At 34.0% G+C, this 26,923-nt stretch overlaps 1 protein-coding gene across 1 annotated transcript in view; it reads left to right on the forward strand.

Moving 5' to 3' along the window:
* LOC142344214 (uncharacterized) overlaps positions 1 to 20,750 on the forward strand; it is a 34,316-nt gene extending 13,566 nt beyond the window's left edge. Inside the window, exons 3-4 of the mRNA XM_075395764.1 lie at positions 19,378 to 19,532; positions 20,227 to 20,750. Of these exons, the coding sequence (XP_075251879.1) occupies positions 19,378 to 19,532; positions 20,227 to 20,703 (632 nt within the window). The 3' untranslated portion in view covers positions 20,704 to 20,750. The remainder of the gene's footprint in view (positions 1 to 19,377; positions 19,533 to 20,226) is intronic.
* The last annotated feature ends 6,173 nt before the right edge of the window (positions 20,751 to 26,923 follow it).

Below are 26,923 nucleotides of genomic sequence, written 5' to 3' on the forward strand. Positions count from 1 at the left end.
CAAACTAATGCGTTATGCATTTGGACCTCTTATAAAACGAAAACAAGCCATAACATACATAGACGATACTTTATTACAAGCTAAAGATAAACAAGAAACGTTCACAATAGTAAAAGAGTATCACTCTTTGCTTCGAAAGGCAAACCTTAAAGCAGCCCCCGATAAAACAATGTTTTTCTTACGAAAAGTGAGATTTCTAGGACAAGTTATATCTAAAGACGGACTATCGCCTATTGTTTCGCGCATAGATGATATTAGAAACTTAAATACGCCAGAATCGAAAACAGAAGTTTTAAGAGTTTTAGGAATGATGGGTTTCTCTCACACCTATATTTTGAACTTTCACATAGATGCAAAACCTCTATATGACTTAACTAAAGATACAACACTATTCAAGTGGTTACCAGAACAGGAAAAGGTATTCACACACCCTAAACAAAGATTCTGTCACGACATTTCTAACGCATTTCCTTCTAATGACTATCCCTTTCATATACAAGCTGATTTATCTAATTTAGGAACAGGTTGTGTTCTTATACAAGATTTTCCTGATAGAAAACGTATGACTTCAGCAAACTCGAGAGTATTTGATAAAGCTGAACAAAAGATGTCCCCTCAACATAGAGAGCTATGCGGAATAACATCTGGATTACAAACATATGACTTTTATGTTATGGGATCCCCTTTTCCAATTTACCTATATTGTGATCACAGGCCAATTCTATTTCTTTGGTCACGACGAGGACAAATGTCACATCGTTTCTTTAAGTATCAAGTTGTAATAACTAAGTTCCAAAACTTGCAAATTATATACACTGAAGGCAAAAACTTAGCGTTCCCTGATATTCTTAGCCGAAAAGTTTCTTTAGCAGATGCTAAACTTTATCGACTAGAACACAAAGTAATACCTAAAGATATAAAGTTTCATATTAACGGAACAAAAGTTAACTATTCTGTATTGCATCAAGACGATAAGGACGCAACAGCTAACGACTGTTATCCAATTATTGCTCAAGTCAAAGGCGAAAGAAAGAAACTTATTAATATAAATGATGAAGATGACTTTAGCGTAGATGATGCACCAGACTACATAAATGAACACTGTAATGCTATACACAGTTTCTCTGATTGTTTTCACTACGGCACACAAATAAATCAAATAAAGAAATTAACTTCAGAACTAACTAGCGAGAATGATAATCACTACTATTCCGAGATAGAAGAAATAGCTGAAATAAGTAATAATCACTACTATTCCGAGATAGAAGAAATAGCTGAAATAGCTGAATAAGCCGACTATATCAGACGGACAAAATTTAAGAAACTTATTGAACCAGAAGCTTTTCAAAACATCTCACAAAAGGTTGTCCGCACAGGTACATTAGCTTTACCAGCTAAAGTTACAGATTTTGCAAAAAACGCTAATCTTGACACTGATAATATTCTTGAAGAAAAAGTAAACGACTCCGTGATAGATAAAGTTAGAGATTGGTTAAAAGTAGGCAAAGCTCCAGAAAAGGACTACCTTATTAAACAATCTAAAGCACTACAAACTTATAGAAGTAATTTCAACTTGTTGTTTCTAGAGAGTCAATATGATTTACTCTGTTATTCCGAACCTTGTGAAGACGGCTCTTTTGACGTTAGGATATGTGCACCACTTTCACTATTTATAAAAATATTCGAAGTTGCACATACGCATGAACTTAGTGGTCATAGAGCAGAAAGCACACCTTACAAAAGAGTTAAGCGATATTTCTATTGGCCCGGTTTGTTTAAATGGATTGAAATGTTAATGTTAGATTGCTTAAATTGCCAAACTAATAAGTCAGCACGCAAAGACTTGAACGAAGCACCCTTAGAACCATGGGGACAATTGGAAGCTATACCCCTACATACAATTCATATTGATCATAAAGGTCCACTACGACCACTTAGTAAAGGAAATAGATTTTGTCTTGTAAAAGTAGACGCTTTCTCTAGATTTATACAAGTATACCCTAGCAAGAATGCTGAAGCTCTCGAAACAGTATGTCAACTAGAGAAATTTATAACTACATTTGGTATACTGCAACAAATAGTACATGATAACGGCAATGCTTTTATTAGTAATGATTTCGTTCACTACACAAACGAAATGGGAATTACACTATGCCCCCGAACTGCCTATTCACCGTGGACTAACGGCAAAGTAGAAGTACAAAATAAACATTTGACTAATTACCTAAGACATTTTATTAGTAAAAGTGGACCTAATTGGTCCGAGTACACTAGTAAATTTGCATTTTCAAACAATACTGCAGTAAACTACAGTACGGGATATACTCCTTATGAAATACTATTCGGAGCGAAACCGCAAATACCCTTATCACTAAAGTTAGGACCACTACGAGATAATCAAAAGAAATGCACATCAGAGTATCGTTGTAATCTACCGCCACACTCACATAGTAAAAAAACTTGTAATAACAAAAAGATAGAGAAATTGTTACTAAACAGATTATCTAACGAAATGTTAAAATGAGAGAATACATTTAAAACTACATACTCGAATACCTACACTAAATGTAGACAAACTACGAATAAAGCGCACAAGTATAGAAATAAATTTAAACTCGGAAAGCCTATAACTGAAGGTAGAAAAGTACTATTAGAAAATCACTCTAAAGGACTAATAAAGTCTAAAAAGCTACAAGAGCTACGCTCAGGCCCTTACACTGTACAACGAATGCTAACTAATACTACATATGAAATACAGCATGATAACACAAATGAAAAGAAAACAGTGCATAGAAATCATATAGTACCTTATTACCCGAAAAAAGAGAAAATACAAGAGTTAGTTGAGAACTACGTAGTTCCAGACGACATTGATGATTATTATACTCAATATAATAAGCATAATATAGCCAAATCTAATGCTCATAGAGGCGCAGAAAATATTGCTATTTCGCAGTGGCCCTTAGTAGAAACACAGTACACTGTTAATCCTAGTACTACGCTACAGCCAACATTTAACGTTGAGGCTACCCCAACAAAAGATTCAGGCTTAGAATCGCTACAAACACGAGTAGATATTACTACACACATTCAAGGCACTAGCTCTTCTAATTTTCTACCCCCACGCATTTCAACCCCCTACCCTATGCAAAATATGTATTCACCTAATAGCCTACAGAAAGAAAATTTTTCTACCCCACCTGATAATACTAGTAAATTCAAAGCTACACGCAAATTATTCCTCCAAGCAACGCATAATAGCCCGACATAATGACCTCATAATTCTACACCGACAGCTTCACCTAATGTTTCTAATTTACCAGACGCAAATGAAGTATTGAGCAGACCTCAGCGTAATACAAAAGCACCTACATTCTTTGGTGAACCTATTCCCTCTGACTTGCTACACAAACTCAAAAAGAAATAGAGACCCAAAATCTCTTTTAAATCATACCTTTTATATTAAAAAGCGCAACCGCGCACAAAAAACAATAAAAATAATAAAGTTAAAATATACAAAAATAGTAAAGGCGCCAACCAATAGTACATGCGCAGAAGATAACAAAAAATATTATTGAGCGATATTTAAGAATTTTTGTTTCTCTCCCCTTTTCAATTGCTTAGATGCTGCATGATTACACCTCTCACGGTTCTGGCAACTAAGCTCTCCGTCTCAAAGACCAGACACTCCTTGTAATTGAGCTGTATCATTTTCAAATACAGCTCCTGTAGAGTGGGCCCTGTCTTCGAATCCCACCACGCATCTCTCAGGGTCCTTAGTTGCTTCTCCCATTTCTCGTGCTTGTTGCACAACTTTGTCATGTCTTCTTCCCCCCTCTTAGCATATAGTTTTTCACAAAACTAAAATAACAAATTTTTATTACTAAAGCAAAACTACTCAGTCATAATCTCCGGACCCTACTTTTACAGTTAAATTCTTGCAACCCCGGTAAAGACCTAAATTAACAGCTAGTTAATTTGAGTAAAATTAACACTCACTTTTTTTCCGAAGAAGAACTCGATGACTTCTATAGTGTGCTTAGAATCACACTGAGTACACCTAATTTCCCATGGACTGTAGCTCCCACGTGCCCTCAGTATTCCCCACACCTCGTCGTCAGATAACACGAGAAACATATATCTATAACTTTGAGAAAAGAAAAAAATAAATTCCACTGGCCCTAAACCAGAAGTATCTTCATAAATAAGATGGAGATACTGAGAGCGTCGAATTCGCTCTAGAGCTCCCGAAACAGGTTCCAACACCACTCCACTCGAACTACATTTCCATCTGGCATTATCCAGATCCTCGCTGTTTTCAGTATTATCTCTAAGATAATTCCTAGTATCCCAATTCATAATTCTTGAGAACGAAGGAGAACAAAAAGAATATATAAACGGAAATTGAAAAAGAAATGCAAAGTTTAAAATAAATTAAAGATTGAAAATGAAAATAAGGGTCAAGAAAGAAATAAAGCTTAGAATTTACTATGTAAGAGAGATCAACTGAGTCGAAGACGCGTTTAAGGCAAAAAGCAAATAGCCCACTCAACACAAATAGTACATAAAGTACGCAATTAATCACCACTGCAAGCTGTTACACACACACTTAATCTCTATACATGTTCAAAATACCTTTTTATTGCAAACTAACGCTGAAAACACATGTTACCCAAAGCAAAGCTAAATAGAAACAAGTCCCCCATGAGCAAACACCTAATCTATGTTAAATACCCTAAGTAGAGAAATTTGCCACTTGCAAACTATTTAACCAAGCCTAAATCGCATTTAGTCAGGAAACACACCTTAAGGCAGCCCAAATAGTCAACAGATAAGAGCTATCCTTTCTAGCTTAAAGACCCAAGCAATGTTTAAATTAAACATTAGAAAACTTATGGACAAATAACTAACCGCACTTTTAAATTTCCTAAGTAAGAATTATGTCATCTAAGTGCAAATCTTACACAACTGTTAGAAAGAGCTCTTTTTTGATGAATTTATCCACTCAGACCACATAGTCTCTCAAATGCATGCTTACTCTAATAGTTCACAAAAAGTTACAACACACAAATTAGAAGTACCGTAGTATAAATCCCAAAAAAGTTTAAGTTATTGAATTTATTTCTGTTCGCGCTTTTTATTAGCAATAACGATTCTATTCAAACTTTAATGTTTCGAAAGTAAAATCTGTGATTAGTAGATATACCCTGAAATACCAACTGACTTTTGAAAAGAAAGAGAGTTAGCAAAAGTTTTAAAGGAAAAAATGAAACTTTTCTATATCGTTACCTTACAATCTTTAAAATGTTCCCCTTTAGAGGTTTTACGCGATAGACAAGTGAAAGTTCGTTGTAGAACATACAAAGTAATAGTTATTAATGTATTCAGAGTAGAATTTTCATTTTCGTCCCAAAAGTTGTCACAATTTCATATCAAGGACATGAAATTGATTAAATTATAATTTTTGCGTAGAAAAACCAAGATAAAATGAGTTAAACTACAAACAACTTGTTTTTCACTGTCTCATACACTTACTAGTCACCCTTACGATGTTCAGTTAAGCGATTGGTAGATCTGAAGCCTTAGTCTTAGAATAACAGCAATTATTAATTTTCCCCCATGTATTAAGATTGGCTATAGACAAAAAAGGTAGCCCCCAAAAATTAGCAAACTTTTTGTTGATTATTTCAATATCACACGACGTTCTGATGCACAAACTACCTTCAGCCCAAAAATCATCAACCTCGCTATCTTAGTTATGAATAAATTCAACTTTCACGATTCGCCCATGTATTAAGATTGGTTATAGACTAAATAACTAACTTCATGAAATAAATGACAATATAAGATATATTCAAATTAATATTATGCCACCTTTTGACTTAGCTACTATTGACAGACAACACTTGATACACTGTTTGTTTTCATTTTACAGGAATGGTAAAAAAACACATAATTTTTGCCCAAAAATCTGCTAATAAACGCAATTCTGTGATAAAAATAGAGAACTTAGCCGCAACATTTCAATCATATCACAGTTTAACACCATGCTATATGGCACTAGTCACGGCTAGGAATTGGCCAATCAGAAATGAGCACACATATTTTGGTAACTTAATCCTGAAAACCACTATTTAAGAGCCTTACCCAAATTCAAAATCACTTTTCTCAGTTACCTTCTGAAATCAATTACTTCTTTTGCTCAGCTCTAACTAAACCATCGCTATCTCTCTCTCTCTCTCTCTCTCTCTCTCTCTCTCTCTCTCTCTTTCTCTGTCCCAAATTATATCTTTCACATTTTGCCTCTTTCATCTAATAAACTTAGAAAACTTAGCAAAGTTTTCTGGCATTTCAATTTGTGACCAGCAAATACTTGTCACAAAACATCTCCACAACACATATATCAGGTATCTCAGTTCAATATTAGTCCTTAATTCAATTCTCAGTCAGTAACTATAGAAGGGTCCATAACCCTTCAGATCGAACATAGGACAAGACTGACAATTCAGAAAGTTTCTAAATTCTAAACACTACTCATATCGAAAACATTCATCACCAGTTAACACATCGCATAACACAATTAGAACCCCCTTAAAGCTGATAAAACCTTATTTATGGCCAAAGTCTCATTCGACGAAAACGGTTTTCTTATTTCTCTTTCTATCAACCCTCATACACTTGTGAAAGTTTTCTATTAAGGCAAATCAAAAGCTGAAATTCAATAGTGAACTTAACACATTAACTAGTTGTCAATTTTCTAACGAAATAAGAACTGTAGTGTTCTTTGCTACTAATTCAAACGAAGACCCCATTGCTCTCTTCTGGGGAAAATATAACCCTCAACATCTTAACAGTTTATTAACCCAAATTCATTCTTCAAGTTCAGTTGATTTAGATATTTCAAATTCCCTTGTTTGGTTTTAGTGCCACCAACTGATCAATGAATATTCCGCTAAACGATTATTGGGTTATAGCTTCAAGAACAACTTTCTCAACTTCTTACAGTCCTTATAACATCCCGCATAAAATCCTGAATTAGAATAACAAGTCAGCCAAAATTGATCAATCGTATATTTCATAAAAAGAAAACATTGTTATTTTCTTCGTTAAAGACAAATTTGTAGACTTAGAAAAAATTGTTTGTTGGACCCCTAACAAACCAGAACATATTGAACGCTTTCATTTCCAATTGAACAACAGAGACGAAATAGAACTTGATATCATCGAAGCTCCCTTTGCTGTAGACCCTTAATCTATGTTACCACTTTCCCTTGAAACACAAGTCCATACTGCCCTTGCATTCGACCCGTTATCGTATATTAGAATATTCCTCCTACAGAAAGCATTGAAATTCGGAAATAAAACTGTAACACTTGACAAGTGTTTTGTGTCTAACCAACAGAGAACAGTTGCATTTTTCGTAACATCAAAAAACAACGCAAATTTTGTCATATTTTGGGTACCCTATAATCCCGCTCACGTTCACGACCTAAAATAACAGATTACTTTCACGGATAATATTAACTTGAATTTGTTAGACTCACCTTATACTGTCTTCGTTTATTAAATGGAAGACGGAGAAATAAAAAAGTCACCAGCAATAGACGAAGTAATAAACCTAAGTTACAAAATGTTTCTTTTCATATTACTTTGCTTAACTCTGTTCCTACCTGTAAAAACTGACATTGAGTCTGAAATTGTTCAACTTATTGCAAATTTAGAAATGCTCTTTGAATATAACGATTCCCACCCACACTTCAAAAAATGTGTCGTAAATAGAAATAATTGTCTACCTGAAGAAATTCCGTACCTTAAATTACTAGAGCGTCCTGAAAAGCTATCAATTTGGTCAAAAAGCAACGTCCATTTGCCAATATCATTGAATAAAGACCAGTTCTTTAAAGAAAAACTTACTGATAAGAAAGCGCTTCTTTCAAAAGTGGAATATTTTATAACCTACATAGGAAACCAAATTCGTTCTGTTCAGTTTCTAAAACTTATTGCTATAATACCTCTTGCCCTTCTCTGTGTTATAACTGCTTGCTATGCAAAATATTTGGTCTTTATTATATTTCTTGCATTATTACTCTTAGCGTCTTTCACTGACGTCAGACCAATTGAAAAGATGAGTATCTATGAAAACACAGCTCCTAACCTTCATGTTAACCACTTTGACTGCTCAAAAATTATCTCAAACCAGATGTTTTCTCTCAACAAAGTAGCACCCTGCGAAATTAGCCCTGATAAAATTAGCACCTATCAAGCACGAGTCACTCTCTACCAAAAAATTAAAAAGTTAAGCTAGAAGCAACTATGTGCAAAGCAACCCAACAGCAATTGCGTTGGTTTTGCGATTCTTTTGACTCTAGCGGCATAGATGCCAGACATAATACTATTACTACTTCAGTTAAGCTTGATGCTCAGAAATTCAAACTTGCAAAGAAAGAAAAAAGATAAAGCTTTCCCCTTCTTCTAATTCAGTAGAATTCGATTTTGACAAATCTTTGTTCTCAAACTTTAACTCAGGCGATGTTGGAACTGGAAACAATGAATGTAACTCCAGAGGTTGGATTACATATTACACTTATGAAACATATATGCAAAATTTTAGCCTGAATGTAAACCTTAGAGATGGCACAATTAATAACTGGCAAAATATACGTCTACCTTGTCCTTTATCAGCAGGAGGCTGCGATTCTACAACTACTGATCCATTTGCATACACTTTGGATGAACCCAATAATTGTCTTTTCACTATGATTCGCACTTTTGACGCTCAAATGATTAAAGCTAATGACAAATACTACATAGTAAAGGATCCTAAACTTACTTCAGCTCAGTTAGATTTCGACTTACAAAGCTTTATGTTCCAAGTTTATAATAAACCACAGTCTTTATGTAGTCATCCACAAATAGTATATCCTACGCCATATGATTCTCTATTTATTAGTCTTCGTGACGGTTTCGATATGAACACTGGAGACCTCATTCACAAATATAACTCTGATACCGGTGCTATCACGCTTAAAAATAAATATTATTCCAGTGACAACAAAACAGTTGATACAAAGCATTTTTAAATTTATGAAAATATTGATTTCGAATCCCATCTTGGAACAAAAATTGACTATTTGCACTTTAATAATCTTCGGCAACTTCAAGCTTCTACTCTAGAGCTATTAAGAAATGACTGTGAATTAGAGCGCTCAACTATTCTCAACACTTCAATGATTTCTCATGAAAATCCGCGTTTAGCTGGATACACCTTAACAGGAAACAGATCTATGTTTATCAAAACAAACGGCAATGTCGCCTGGCTATATAATTGTCCTGAGTTTCATTCACCCTTACAGATTCTTAATAAGTGCTATAACCGAATATCAATTCTCTATGAAGATGAAATACATTTCGTTGATCCGATTTCTAGACAAACTTTTACTGAAGCCAAAGAACAATTGTGCTCTGATAAACATTCAAACTTATTCGTTTATTAAATGGAAGACGGAGAAATAAATGGAAGACGGAGAAATAAAAAAGTCACCAGCAATAGACGAAATAATAAACCTAAGTTACAAAATGTTTCTTTTCATATTACTTTGCTTAACTCTGTTCCTACCTGTAAAAACTGACATTGAGTCTGAAATTGTTCAACTTATTGCAAATTTAGAAATGCTCTTTGAATATAACGATTCCCACCCACACTTCAAAAAATGTGTCGTAAATAGAAATAATTGTCTACCTGAAGAAATTCCGTACCTTAAATTACTAGAGCGTCCTGAAAAGCTATCAATTTGGTCAAAAAGCAACGTCCATTTGCCAATATCATTGAATAAAGACCAGTTCTTTAAAGAAAAACTTACTGATAAGAAAGCGCTTCTTTCAAAAGTGGAATATTTTATAACCTACATAGGAAACCAAATTCGTTCTGTTCAGTTTCTAAAACTTATTGCTATAATACCTCTTGCCCTTCTCTGTGTTATAACTGCTTGCTATGCAAAATATTTGGTCTTTATTATATTTCTTGCATTATTACTCTTAGCGTCTTTCACTGACGTCAGACCAATTGAAAAGATGAGTATCTATGAAAACACAGCTCCTAACCTTCATGTTAACCACTTTGACTGCTCAAAAATTATCTCAAACCAGATGTTTTCTCTCAACAAAGTAGCACCCTGCGAAATTAGCCCTGATAAAATTAGCACCTATCAAGCACGAGTCACTCTCTACCAAAAAATTAAAAAGTTAAGCTAGAAGCAACTATGTGCAAAGCAACCCAACAGCAATTGCGTTGGTTTTGCGATTCTTTTGACTCTAGCGGCATAGATGCCAGACATAATACTATTACTACTTCAGTTAAGCTTGATGCTCAGAAATTCAAACTTGCAAAGAAAGAAAAAAGATAAAGCTTTCCCCTTCTTCTAATTCAGTAGAATTCGATTTTGACAAATCTTTGTTCTCAAACTTTAACTCAGGCGATGTTGGAACTGGAAACAATGAATGTAACTCCCGAGGTTGGATTACATATTACACTTATGAAACATATATGCAAAATTTTAGCCTGAATGTAAACCTTAGAGATGGCACAGTTAATAACTGGCAAAATATACGTCTACCTTGTCCTTTATCAGCAGGAGGCTGCGATTCTACAACTACTGATCCATTTGCATACACTTTGGATGAACCCAATAATTGTCTTTTCACTATGATTCGCACTTTTGACGCTCAAATGATTAAAGCTAATGACAAATACTACATAGTAAAGGATCCTAAACTTACTTCAGCTCAGTTAGATTTCGACTTACAAAGCTTTATGTTCCAAGTTTATAATAAACCACAGTCTTTATGTAGTCATCCACAAATAGTATATCCTACGCCATATGATTCTCTATTTATTAGTCTTCGTGACGGTTTCGATATGAACACTGGAGACCTCATTCACAAATATAACTCTGATACCGGTGCTATCACGCTTAAAAATAAATATTATTCCAGTGACAACAAAACAGTTGATACAAAGCATTTTTAAATTTATGAAAATATTGATTTCGAATCCCATCTTGGAACAAAAATTGACTATTTGCACTTTAATAATCTTCGGCAACTTCAAGCTTCTACTCTAGAGCTATTAAGAAATGACTGTGAATTAGAGCGCTCAACTATTCTCAACACTTCAATGATTTCTCATGAAAATCCGCGTTTAGCTGGATACACCTTAACAGGAAACAGATCTATGTTTATCAAAACAAACGGCAATGTCGCCTGGCTATATAATTGTCCTGAGTTTCATTCACCCTTACAGATTCTTAATAAGTGCTATAACCGAATATCAATTCTCTATGAAGATGAAATACATTTCGTTGATCCGATTTCTAGACAAACTTTTACTGAAGCCAAAGAACAATTGTGCTCTGATAAACATTCAAACTTATTTCAACTAGATGTTGACGATGACAATTCATGGGTTGAACTAACCCCACAAATATCAAAAGTAAGAGGACCTGCACTCTTTAAACCACACATAGTCATTCAGCAAATTGCAAATATAATTACTGCAAGCATTCAGGCTTCTATCTACACATATAAAGAAATGATGGCTTTCTGGAATTCAATAAATTGCAACTCCAATATAAAAGGAGTTCTCAAACACTTTACTAAGTCATTGTTAGATAGCAGAGAATCAATTTCAAATATTTCAGGCACGAATTATTATAACTCTAGAACTATTTATCTAGATTCATACTTTTCACCGGACTTCTTTAATAATCAATTTGTTGAAACCTTTGGTAAAATACAATATATAATCGAGCGATGCGGGATATTCTTTGCCGCTTTCTTATTCATTAAGCTACTCATCGACATAGTCTTATGCTTAATTCGAGCATTGCAAATTAACAAAATTATAGGTGCATTTATTCATTTTGGTAAAGCACTCTTTGCTGCCACATTTGATTTGATGTCAGTTCCATTTCTGACTTCTATCTATCAAGCAACTAATTCTGATAATAATAACACTGATGAAAATAGAGAACCAACAATGCAAGTTCCAAAATCTGATAATGCTATTACTAGAGAACGAGTTATTCAAATTCCACCTTATACAGAGAATACAGGCTTACAAGCTATAAGATTTGAGAATAAAAGTGGTTATCCAAACCTAAATGATGAGAATAATAAAGACGAAAATTGAATCGATCACAACGTTCCTACGTCTCCAGCATAGGATTAATTCCTCTATTACTTTAATATCATTAAACTATATGATGATAATATAATACAGACTGACTTCATATTTACAACTGATTTACTTTGAAAGAGAATACAAAAAAATAAGAAAAAGAGAATACTTGCAAAATTACTTCAAAACTATACTCTTAGAATAGAATAAGAGTAGAGAATACTTGATATTTCAGGAACTTTCTTCAATTCCTAACGAACTGATACCAGTCTTTCAGAAGGAACCATCGAGTGGTTGGCCCGAATACAATACACAATCAACTTCAAAACCTCAATCTGTAGTTAAACAACTTGACCGACTAGTGCAAACCACAACTCATGTTACCCCATCTACAACTTTTCTCTCAGCTATCAAGATTTCAGCAGTACAAACTCAAGCAATAAGTGCAAATTCATCAACGACGATTACATCATCCAAAAAGAGAACTAAAACCGCAGATACAATTGCAAAGAACCAACCACGTAAACAATACTTTAGAGAGACATTCAGGACAGTGACACCGCTAGAAGTAAATATACCAAAGACAAACAGTACGGTACCCAAAGTCTTAGCAAACACTACAACTACTCAATCGTCACGACCAAACTTTCTTAATCTTCATCATTACACAACTACCCCCTGCAAGACCGTCTACAAAAACAACACGAAGCTGAAATACAAGCTAAAACCCCCGGTTTTGGTGGATACCCGAACTACGATACGAATTTAATCAACCAGTTGCAACCCAACATCAATAGATTCAATCTCATTGGTTATTTGTCAAACAAAATTTCTTAACTACTAACTAATCACAACCTACAAGGACAAACAATACAAGTCCCGTTTGATAATATTACAGCAAACCTTACTCCTCAGCTTGATACCTTCACTTATCAGGTACAGCAAAACTTTCTGACAGAAAGACAACGCTCTCAACAGCTCGAACAACGGATTACTGAGCTCCAACTGGAGATCGCAAATCTGAAGCATCAACTCCACATCCTCCGCTCACCAAGTTGAGCACGCACGGAATGGAATAGATAAATTTGTGGTTGTTGATGTTCAGTACTTCCTTCTTCTTCTTTCTCCCGCGGTGAGGAAAATTATTCGTTAGTTGAAACGCCTAATTATTAGTCATTTTGATTACCTTACTCTCTTTGATTCTATTACTTTCATCAAGTAAAGTAATCCGCATTTCTTCTATCTTCATTGAAATTATTTTCAATGATTACACTCAGCGCAATTTAAAGTGAACAAGGAGTCCATTCTTATCTTTAGATTGCAGATTTGATTTGTTCTCGCTTCTCTAATAAAATCTATTCTTTATCCTTACCGATTTATCTTGCTTATAACATCATTCAATTGTTCCATCGAACTCCATAATTTATTTAATGTCTGACAATTTTTCAGTAGACGTTAAGTACTTCAAAACATATTGTGATCTCGCTGAATTTATTCAATCGCAAGTTATTAAAACTTTGAAAGCATTTCTAAATGGAAATAAATTCTATATCCCATCGTCAGTTCAATGGACATATGAGTTACAAGAGATTATCTTATTCTTGCAAGATAACAATTCCAATAAAATTGTAGTTTGTTTTCATCAAATTCCTGAGTACGATTTGTTTGAAATTCTAAAGCTTATTCATACAGAAGAAATTCTTAACATCAATAATCTAAACTTTCGACCGTTCACTTATTTCAATTAGTAAGTTAGTCTTCAATATTTTGGTGATCACGGATCCAGAAATGTTACAACCTTTCGTTAACAGGTTTTCATTCATCGCCATCCGCCATTTATAGTTTAAGTACTGTTTGAATCTTCCTGTCAGTTCTATTCAAGGATAAATTTGTGTTCCATTCTCACCATTACTATTAACACAAAAATTGATTGAACCTTATGAATGAGCACATATTTTGAAGGAGGCGTTGATATCGAATGGTTTAAAGATTATCGTCAACTCTCTGATCATGTTGAATCCGCATGGGTTAATTTTTCTAAACAGATTATTTTTAACGATAAAGTTTTCAGAATCTCCGAATTAATTTATTCTGAATTCCAATGCGAAGTCATTTTATTTCTTGAAGACTTTGAACAAAAAGAAATTGTTATTTATTTTGAATTAATGACAAAGCAAGAATAATTATTTCATGAAGCTAATTCAAAATGATAAACCAAGTCTAAATATTAATTCCTTAAACTATAGCTACAAAGCTTACTTCAATTGATTTACTCTTCAACAATACTCAAATAAAGATGAATTACGAAACCGAATTTTTTATTTGGGGAGTCATTTCAGCAACACTAGCCTTTATGGTGTTGTGCTGACTTTTATTACCTTATTAGTCCACTTCTGATATATTAACAGCACAACAGTACAAATTTTATAGAAAACTACAAACGGTCTACCACAACGGCCACCCGAAAAAATTGGATCTATTATTTTGTACAGCCTTGTATCTTAGGACATCGTCAACCTTTCTTCAAGAGAGAACTCAGAAACAAGAAGCTACGATGAACTTTAGAACTTTAACCAAGTAATCTACCTCATAAACTTTAAATGCTTAATTATTATAAAATTAAGCTAAATAATTTATTCGATTATGTAAAATTTGATGTTTTGATTTAATACCTATGGACCGGGATGGGATGTACTGAAGTGTGCTACAATCAGTAACACTATTTGATAATCTTAGTGCTATTTTGAGAATTTACGTTATAGTGCGTGAACCACAAACTTGATTTGGACAAAGTCCATTTTAACGTGTGAACAAATTATTAAGTAATTTTGAATAAGCTACTATTTTAAGATCACTAACTCAAACTAAAACTACCATGACGTGATATTGTCACGCCACGTAAAAAACACCAACTTAACCTTGGTAACTCTGTCGACACTGTTATCTCTATCCAATAGAATACTAGATAACCACGTGTCCGCAAGTATAAAAAGAGCTCGCACGCTCAACCACCACGCACTCTCTCTTCACTTCAACACTTTTTGGTCCCTGATAACTTCTGATTTAAAATCATACTCCCGTATTGCTCCCTTGCTCAATCTCAGCTTACTTGAGATATTTTTCTAACTTAGAATATTTTGTGACTTGTTCTTAACTAAGAACTCTCTAAGTCATAAAATATTAACTTAGCACAAATTTGGAAATTAGGTAAGTTCAGTTTAACTTCTCTAAGTCATAAATTATCATCTCTTAAATTCTATTTAAGTTACAAGTTAACTTCGAATATTTCAACCTGTGCTAACTTGTGCCATTTCAATCTTTATAACTTTAACTATTCTATCCCTTAATACTCTACTCTTAGAATAGAATAAGAGTAGAGAATACTTGATATTTCAGGAATTTCTTCATTTCCTAACGATCTCAATCTGTAGTTAATCAATCTGTAGTTAAACAACTTGACCGACTAGTACAAACCACAACTCATGTTACCACATCTACAACTTTTCTCTCAGCTATCAAGATTTCAGCAGAACAAACTCAAGCAACTAGTGCAAATTCATCAACGACGATTACATCATCCAAAAAGAGAACTAAAACCGCAGATACAATTGCAAAGAAACAAGCACGTAAACATTTCATTAGAGAGACATTCAGCCCAGCGACACCGTTAGAAGTAAAATATACCCAAGACAAACAGTACGGTACCCAACGTCTTAGCAAACACTACAACTACTCAATTGTCACGACCAAACTTTCTTAATCTTCATCATTACACAACTACCCCCTGCAAGACCGTCTACAAAAACAACACGAAGCTGAAATACAAGCTAAAACCCCCGGTTTTGGTGGATACCCGAACTACGATACGAATTTAATCTACCAGTTGCAACCCAACATCAATAGATTCAATCTCATTGGTTATTTGTCAAACAAAATTTCTTAACTACTAACTAATCACAACCTACAAGGACAAACAATACAAGTCCCGTTTGATAATATTACAGCAAACCTTACTCCTCAGCTTGATACCTTCACTTATCAGGTACAGCATAACTTTCTGACAGAAAGACAACGCTCTCAACAGCTCGAACAACGGATTACTGAGCTCCAACTGGAGATCGCAAATCTGAAGCATCAACTCCACATCCTCCGCTCACCAAGTTGAGCACGCACGGAATGGAATAGATAAATTTGTGGTTGTTGATGTTCAGTACTTCCTTCTTCTTCTTTCTCCCGCGGTGAGGAAAATTATTCGTTAGTTGAAACGCCTAATTATTAGTCATTTTGATTACCTTACTCTCTTTGATTCTATTACTTTCATCAAGTAAAGTAATCCGCATTTCTTCTATCTTCATCGAAATTATTTTCAATGATTACACTCAGCGCAATTTAAGGTGAACAAGGAGTCCATTCTTATCTTTAGATTGCAGATTTGATTTGTTCTCGCTTCTCTAATAAAATCTATTCTTTATCCTTACCGATTTATCTTGCTTATAACATCATTCAATTGTTCCATCGAACTCCATAATTTATTTAATGTCTGACAATTTTTCAGTAGACGTTAAGTACTTCAAAACATATTGTGATCTCGCTGAATTTATTCAATCGCAAATTATTAAAACTTTGAAAGCATTTCTAGTTGGAAATAAATTCTATATCGCATTGTCAGTTCAATGGACATATGAGTTACAAGAGATTATCTTATTCTTGCAAGATAACAATTCCAATAAAATTGTAGTTTGTTTTCATCAAATTCCTGAGTACGATTTGTTTGAAATTCTAAGCTTATTCATACAGAAGAAATTCTTAACATCAATAATCTAAACTTTCGACCGCTCGCTTATTTCAATTAGTAAGTTAGTCTTCAATATTTTGGTGATCACGGATCCAGGAATGTTACAACCATTCGTTAACAGGTTTTCATTTATCGCCATCCGCCATTTACAGTTTAAGTACTGTTTGAATCTTCCTGTCAGTTCCATTCAAGGATAAATTTGTCTTCCATTCTCACCATTACTATTAACATAAAAGTTGATTGAACCTTATTATTCAAAATGAGCACATATTTTGAAGGAGGCGTTGATATCGAATGGTTTAAAGATTATTGTCAACTCTCTGATCATGTTGAATTGGCATGGGTTAATTTTTCTAAACAGATTATTTTTAACGATAAAGTTTTCAGAATCTCCGAATTATTTTATTCTGAATTCCAATGCGAAGTCATTTTATTTCTTGAAGACTTTGAACAAAAAGAAATTGTTATTTATTTTGAATTAATGACAAAAAGCAAGAATAATTATTTCATGAAGCTAATTCATAATGATCAACCAAGTCTAAATATTAATTCCTTAAACAATAGCTACAAAGCTAAAGCTTACTTCAATTGATTTACTCTTCAACAATACTCAGATAAAGATGAATTACGAAAAGGAATTTTTTATTTGGGGAGTCATTTCAGCAACACTAGCCTTTATGGTGTTGTGCTGACTTGTATTACCTTATTAGTCCACTTCTGATGTATTAACAGCACAACAGTACAAATTTTATAGAAAACTACAAACGGTCTACCACAACGGCCACCCAAAAAAAATTGGATCTATTATTTTGAACAGCCTTGTATCTTAGAACATCGTCAACCCTTCTTCAAGAGAGAACTCAGAAACAAGAAGCTACGATGAACTTTAGAACTTTAACCAAGTAATCTACCTCATAAACTTTAAATGCTTAATTATTATAAAATTAAGCTAAATAATTTATTCGATTATGTAAAATTTGATGTTTTGATTTAATACCTATGGACCGGGATGGGATGTACTGAAGTGTGCTACACTCAGTAACACTATTTGATAATCTTAATGCTATTTTGAGAATTTACGTTATAGTGCGTGAACCACAAACTTGATTTGGACAAAGTCCATTTTAACGTGTGAACAAATTATTAAATAGTTTTGAGTAAGCTACTATTTTAAGATCACTAACTCAAACTAAAACCACCATGACGTGATATTGTCACGCCACGTAGAAAACACCAACTTAACCTTGGTAACTCTGTCGACACTGTTATATCTATCCAATAGGATACTAGATAACCACGTGTCCGCAAGTATAAAAGGAGCTCGCACGCTCAACCACCACGCACTCTCTCTTCACTTCAACACTTTTTGGTCCCTGATAACTTCTGATTTAAAATCATACTCCCGTATTGCTCCCTTGCTCAATCTCAGCTTACTTGAGATATTTTTCTAACTTAGAATATTTTGTGACTTGTTCTTAACTAAGAACTCTCTAAGTAATAAAATATTAACTTAGCACAAATTTGGAAATTAGGTAAGTTCAGCTTAACTTCTCTAAGTCATAAATTAACATCTCTTAAATTCTATTTAAGTTACAAGTTAACTTAGAATATTTCAACCTGTGCTAACTTGTGCTATTTCAATCTTTATAACTTTAACTATTCTATCCCTTAATGCTCGGTTCATATTTGATGCTGTTTAACATAACTTATTAATTCATATTTGCATTTAACTTTCTTTAATACTTAACTATATACCAAGAGTAGAACTAGGGGTTGAACTCTCAAGTTATACATGTGGTCCGCGATTAACCCCGTCGTTTAAGTATCTAATGTACGGACCAGCAGTATACAAGATCAACATGGAAAACTTATGCCGAAAATATCAAGATTGATAGAATGAATGATAGAAGTAATTAAGGAGAATTTGCAGGATTAACCAACCGGTCTCAATGCAACACCTTTGACCAAAAATATGAGTGCAATTTTTTCAAACCCTTAAACTTGACAAATCTTGATAAGATGCTGAACATTCTTACTTGTTTGTCTTCTCAAGGTTTTATTTCTTTCAATCTTATTTGAATTTCTTTCAAAGATTTTGCAATTTTGCATATCCATACATATCTTGACGTTTTCTTACCAAGAATCTTACGGAGATCGTATCAAGATTTGTCAAATTTTATTATGCTTCTTATCAAGACCAGTCAATAAATTGCTCGCTTAGTTTGTATTCAGCAGAACCTCCTCTTGCGAAAAGAGGAGATTGTTGAAAGGTTTGGAACCCCTTTCGTGACGTTTGACCTCTGCAATCTAGATTTGAACTCGTCTAAGACGACTCCAGAGCAACGTGACCTTTTTTAATATGATCTGATATTTGGTTGCCTTGATAGTGCAGTTTGTGTTGATTTAGATATTGCAAAAGAGAAGTTTCAAGAGATTAATGCTGCGTATAGATGTCTGATACAGAACAGTTCTGATAAGACACAGGAACCAACTACTCCAGAAAACCCCCAGACCAACAAACCATATCAAAGCAGAGGCTATCGATACAATTTCATTGGATCTCAGGAAAATGTTTCCTGCTCCAGTTCCGTAAAAAAGATCATTTTATCTGAAATTCGGGCATACTGAAAAGGCAGAACAAGAAGCCGAAACAATTACAGCCTGTAGCTACATTTTCATAGTCGTTCAAATAAAGCAAATTTCTTGATTGAAATCAGAAGTCTGGTTCTTAGAATGACCTCACGATTTCCCGTGTGATTTTTGATGAGCATGACCTTGACCCTTAAGCTCCCGACATATCACAACAATATTAAGGAAATACTATTTACCTTATGTGAAAGTTGTCAACTGGGGTGATTTTCATTTCAAACATCGGGGGGTTTTGGGGTTGAATTTTATGAAAGAGATTGGGGGTGTTATAGGGATTTTTTTTTTAACTTATTGTAAGTCTCATTAATTTTTGAGATGAAATTTTGGACACGTGTTCTCAAATAACTGGAGCATTTCACTATGATAATAGTGATAACAGAAACAATGGGATCTTTTCCCTTGCTGCCCCCTCCCCAGTACGTTATGCACCCCCAGATATAAGGCACGTCATTGCATAGTAAATTATGTTAAAATGTGGCACGTTCGTATGGGGATGCAAATAATATGCACCCGCTAAGCTGGGGGATGGGGGGGGGCAAAAGGAAAAGATCTAAATAATATGACCAAAATTAGTTTTTTTAAGACAGAGGAAACAAATCCGGCCCTACAGAGCTCTTCAAATAGACAATACCCTGGTCAGACAAGATTCCAGGAAGATTCTAACTTCGGAACCAACTGCAAATTCGGTCCAAATACCATTTTTGGCAGTCGCTGTTGCTTCGGTTCCAATTGTGAGTTCGGAGCTAACTCCCAGTTCGGTTCCGGTTGTCGATTCTCCCCAAAGACCAAGTTTGGCAAAAACTGCAAATTTGGATGCGACAATTCATTCGGAAACTGCACCCTTTTTGCCGAGGTTTGCCGTTTTGGAGCCCGAACCCGATTTGAACATAATACCCGGTTTGGATTTTTTTGCCAGTTTGAGAAATTGTGTAAATTCGGTTCCAGCACTCGTTTTGAAAGCATGACTAAATTCGGTGCCGTTTGCAGATTTGGCTACAATACGTATTTTGGAAACAACTGCAGCTTTGGGACTGCTTGTGACTTTGGTAATAACTGTTTTTTTGGTCGGAATGTTTTTGAATAAATTGCAGTTGTTACAATGCTGTTTTTAATAAATGTGTGTGAAACTTGTTTTTTTTTCCCAATAATCTATTCACTATTATACCCCCAATGATGCTGAATAAAATCAAACCATATGATTTTCTCTATTTCACAAAAACTCCGTCACGAATTAATTGGTGAATTTTCTTAGCTGTATACATAGCTTTTGTTTATATTTTTTTTGCCCGGGAAAATTTCAAAATTGTGCAGTGGTCATAAATAGTCTAAACAAGCAATTTCCAAAGATGGCAACTTGATAGAATTTTGTGTCGTGGAACCGGCTGATGGTGAGCACGGATCTTCCATTATCATCTATTCCACGTTCTCGATCCGTTGAAAATGTAATCTTTAACAAAACTGATTCGATTACCGGCAGTGAGCATCGGATTTATCAAAGCAAATGGGAAACAAAAATCAAAAAGTGCTATTTTCTCTAAGAAAAAGTTGATAACTTGAACATTAGGAGTGCTAGGTTACTGTAAGTTAATCTACAACTACCCAATTCAAGCAAAAAAAATTAGTCGGATTGTTCCCAATTAAATATTTAAGATTTTTAAAAATGAAAAATAGGACATTCAACTCAATAATTCCACAATAATTTTCCACAATAATTTTTGGTTACAAAGTCAAGTTCTCAAATTTTAGCACCGAACGAAAAGAATTTTAGTTTTTTCTCATACGGGACTGCTGGATGCAAACAAATTTAAATTACATCAAACACCACATAAAAGTTGCTCAAAATGTTATGCCTATTGTGTTTCCAATATTAAATAGAGACCAAAACAAATCCTAACTTAAGCAATTGACCAAACAATTTCGTGTTTTCACAAACACTTGCCATCATTACGCAGCCAAGGTCCGCAAAAACAACTTTCAATAAACTAGGAGTGTTGTGGAATCTAGAGATCAAAACGTGTCCCCACTTTCCATGGTTCATATATATTTTCAAATATGAATTTCAGTAACGAAAAACGAGGAAACAAGGTATTTAAATTGTGATAAGGGCTGACATTTTGTTACGAGGGTTCAGAGATAAATTTCCATCATTTTCAGTATTTGATTAGCCTAAAAAATATTGCCGAATTTCATTAATTTTTAATTGAGCCATAGTTCAAAGACCTGATTTTGTGAATAGTGCTATAGGTAATTGTAAAACTGCTTATTATCTTCAGAATTCACCAATACCATTGAAAGAGGAATTTCTGAAATTAATCAACAGTTTGGTTTTTTTGGCAATTAGATACTGTAACAGTGGAAATGGGTGACGTAGAAATGAATTAATTAGTGTGGTAAATTGTGACTTATGGCTGGAAACAAGAGACAACTGATAGTCCCAGGTTAGCGTTTTGTGAAACATAGAGGCACATATAAATAATCATAAAGGACATTTGAAGAAAACAAAGAGCCTCGTTAAATTGCGTTTGCACATGATGTTCAGACCCGCACTCATCTGCATTTTTGACTGACCTGTTTTTTGACTTACATTTTTGACAATCAGATAATCAAAAACAGTTTTTTGAGTTTTAAAAAATCGTTACACAACCAAACTAATAATTATAATTGAAATAAATAAAGGACATGCGACATCAAATCTGCCGTTAAAAAGACTACGAGAAAAAAGAAGAAAAAATAGAGAAAAATTAAACATTTCACGGCAAAAACTCAATATCTCATTTAAAAGCACCTAGTAACAACGTCAAATTACAATCAGACAAAACCCTAACAAAACAAATTTACTTTTTCATAACTGCACATAAGATGACATTTTTTCCTCAATGAGACTATGTAACATGTCGATAAAAAGAAGAAAGGATGAGGCAAAATTCAAAAATCAATCGAAAGTTTTTTAAATCCAAATAATTTCAAAAGTAATAAAAATAATTAGCTTTTAACGAAATAATTCTTGATAAATTTTTTAAAAAGTCTTAATGGAATCAATAGGACCTGTCTCTGGTTAGAGTAAGCCATAGGGACGGACTAAAGATGCAGACAACCTCAAAAAATTACAAACAACAGATTACAAACATTGCGAAAACAAAAATTAGTGAAGCCATTAAAATCATTAGCTATTATCTGAATACTATCTATTTTTTTTCAAATTCCAAATCAACTAATTCAGCTAAATTTGTACTGAATGAATAAATAAGTTCATTTTGGCCACATTTCAATTTCATTGGGATCTGTTATTACGTGATTGTGCAAAGGAAGACAAAAAGAAACAAAAATTTACCACTCACATAACTTCTATGAAAACGCATATTGTCCAACAAACAAAACATTTGTTACGTCATTTTATCAGAAAACACGTTAAATTTTAAAACACAAGGAATTGTTTGGGAATTTTCGATGATGACAATGTGTTAAATTGACGAAAAAAAAAACAATAAACCTGAAAAAAACTGAAAAATCCTTAAAAACCATAAAACTTATAATATCACAAAATTAAAGACTATTCGCTAAAAAATGACTGCTTCATGTAGCATCATTCATTCAACCCTCACATACAAATTTATGAGACCTGTCAGCATTTTATGGCTACCCAAAGAAAAAAAAACAAAAAATGCAAAAACAGCAAATTCAAAAAAAAAACATTGAGCGTGGAAAGTGTCGAAGTCATTAAAAAGTGAATTTTTTAAAAAAAAAACGCGTTGACTTTCAATTAACTAATTCAAAGGCGATGGGTTTTTCTTTCTGACAATTTGACTCCAATAAATCAACAAACATGAACAAATACATTAATCAAGAATTTTTTGAGAAAACCCGTACTATCAATGCCATTAAATTCAATAGCTTTCAACGGAAACTAATAAATACGCTAAGTTGTGCCTCGATGCGACAACACGGAGGTTTATTTTTCTTATGTCAACAAAAAGACATAACAATATGTAATTTTCTATGAAAACAGCAACAAAGACAGACAAAATCCAAAAATTAAGTAGACAAGTGCGGGAAGAAATCGTCGAAGCCGTTTAAACCGTAATTTTATCTTAAAACTTTTTTATGATCCAATGAACGTCATCTCTAGGCTATTTCCCTTGCAAATATCAAATTAGAAATGTGTTAGGATTTCAAAGTCATCTAAAATAACGAAAATATCTCCAAAAATTTCAAAAATATTGAAAACCCGTGCATCGAAGTAGAGATGTGCGAGAAGAATGTGTCGAAGCCGTTTAAACCATAAATTTTTCTCTCAAAACCTTACTTATGATCTATTGGACGTCGTCTTTAAGCCAATGCAACAATCAATTTTAAGATAACGTGTTAAGATTTGAAAAGGAACTAAAATTACGAAAATTATCGTGACATTAAAGAAAATTTTGAAAACACTTTCATCGAAGTAATAACATCAATAGTTAGATAAAATCACTAACTAGACTGTTTTTGGTAGATATAGCAAAAAAAGGGGTCCGCTCATTACTGAGACTGACTTACAGTTCACGAAAAGGAATTTAAGATTGGTTACTCTTCATGAGAAAAAATTCGAAAAATTCTTTTTAAAATCTTAAAAGTCAATAAACTAAATAGCCTTCAACGGAAATCAATAAATATGCTCAATGGGAGCCCCTGCTTCGATTGGAGAGCAAAGATATTTAATATTCGTAGGTAGTCAACAAGACATCGCACTAATTTTATGACTAGGACTACAACAAATACAGGCAATAACCAAAAATTCTTTAAAAAAATGCGAGAAGAAAGTATCAAAGCTATTTAATTATAAGCATTACTCTGAAAACTACATCCAAGATCCACTGAACGTATTATCTAAGCCAATGGGAGAGATCAATATCAGGATAATGCAACAAAGGAGGACCAAGAAGAACCAATAAGAAGGACCAATAAGAAGAAAATCCAAAAAACTTTTTAAAAAATTTTGAAATGTTGCGGCATTGAAGTCATATAACAAAAAGTTAGAAGAAAAAACCCTTAACCAGATTAATTCTGGTTGCAGCAGAAAATAAGGAATCCTGCCATTATTGAGGGTGGCTTAAAATTCTCGAGAATAAGTTTATGATCGGTCTATGTTAAAAAAATTTTCGGAAAATCATTTATGAAGTCTTAACAGCCATTAGCTGTTCACTGAAAGCTCTAGATAGGTTCACATAATGCTCATTGCAAAACCCATTGCACTTTAAGTCAAAAAGACTATGCAAAAGGACCCCATTTGACTGTAAATCCGGTTCGTCATTATCGAAGCCTAGATATGGTAAGTGACTAGTCTCTAGGTAACCCAAGAAAACAAAAAATTATTAACAAGTTTTCTAAAAAAAGAGCGCTCGAATAGAATTGAAAATTTTTATATCAAATTTGCCTCTCTGGCCACAACTACTCTTTTATCGCTTTTCATCGTCTATTAAAATTTAATTTTGAATTAATATTTTAAAAAGAAAGATCTTAATTTGAAGACAAATTACGCTAAACGTGAACAAAACAATGCCAAATATGCCGTGTTCACACAAAACTTCAGTCCTCGATAATTCCTGGAAAGAAAAAAACGAAATTAAAAAAAGTCTTTTTAGTTTGGAATTCTATGCTGGACGAGCTTTTTAATGATACCACTCACATTTCTCTTCGATGAATATATCGGTTGGCCAAAATTGTCTCATAAAAAACCAATTTGAGTATATAGTTTCTCCCTCCTCAAGAGGGGTCGGAACAATTACCTAGTACCACTAGTGTTAACACACGATTAAATCTCTAATCCTGTCATACTTTACCCAGGTTGAGGTCCCAGACGGAAAGTCGATAGGTCCAGACCGTCCCAGTCGGAAAGTGCCTATGTCCAGACCGTCCCAGACGGAAAGTGCCTATGTTCAGACTTTCGTGCGTTTACCAGACCTTCGTGCGTTCATGTCCAGACTTTCGTGCGGTCACCAGACTTTCGTGCGTTCATGTCCAGACTTTCGTGCGTTCACAAGACTTGCGTGCGTTCATGTCCAGACTTTCGTGCGTTCATGTCCAGAATTTCGTGCGTTCGACAGACTTTCGTGCGTTCACCAGACTTTCGTGCGTTCACCAGACTTTCGTGCGTTTATGTCCAGACTTTCGTGCGTTCACCAGACTTTCGTGCGTTCATGTCCAGACTTTCGTGCGTTCACCAAACTTTCGTGCGTTCGCCAGACTTTCGTGCGTTCATCAGACACTCGTGCGTTCACCAGGCTTTCGTGCCTTCATGTCCAGACTTTAATGCGTTCATCAGATTTTTGTGCGATCATGTCCAGCCTTTCGTGTGCGTTCATCAAATTTTAGTTCGTTCTTGTCTTCAGTGGGATGCAATTGGAACTGAAAAATTTTGAAATGACACCAAACAAGTGAACCTATTGAAAATTTCCTTTTAAAAACAATTTTCTAGATGGTGGACCAAAAATTCCATAACCCAACCTAGGTTTTTGAGTTCTTGCTGTAATTTGTTTCAAATTATTCGTTCAGTTTTTCAAAAAAAATAAGTTGGCTGCAAGTGAAGATCGAAAGTGTTGGAAGGAGACAAATGTAGCGCAAATATCAATAATTTTTTACAGAACGATGAGTACCATGAACAGTATGATCAGCATGAGCAGTATAGTCTGCATGATCAGCATGTTCACAAATACATTCATAAATACATACATACATACATACATACATACAAACATACATACATACATACATATTTACATACTTACACATATACATACATACATACATACATACATACATACACACATACATACATACATACATACATACATACACACATACATACATACATACATACATACAAACATACATACATACATACATACATACATACATACATACATAAAAACTAAGGTAAAGAACTAGGTAAAAATTTGTCCAAATTACTTCGGTCAGTCCAAATTTTTCAATTTATCACCAATTGTGGCTAACGTGGAGCATACCCATCAAAAATGAGCACAATTGGACTAAAATTGACGATTTGGTCACCAAAACAAGGTTCGGTGATAGAAAAAGTTCAGATACTTTTTTGGAACTAGGTAAAAACTTGTCCAAATTAGTTCGGTCAGTCCGAATTTTTAATTTTATTACCAATTGTGGCTAAAGTGGAGCATACCCACCAAAAATGAGCACAATTGAACTAAAATTGATGATTTGGTGTCCAAAAGAATGTTCGGTGATCGAAAAAGTTAAGCCTCATCGAGCGCGGATACTTTTTTGGAATTAATTGAAAACTTGTCCAAAATGGT

This window comes from Convolutriloba macropyga, chromosome 8 (genome assembly GCF_964194025.1).
Source record: "Convolutriloba macropyga chromosome 8, txConMacr16.3, whole genome shotgun sequence".
Classification (NCBI taxonomy): Eukaryota; Metazoa; Xenacoelomorpha; order Acoela; family Convolutidae; genus Convolutriloba; species Convolutriloba macropyga.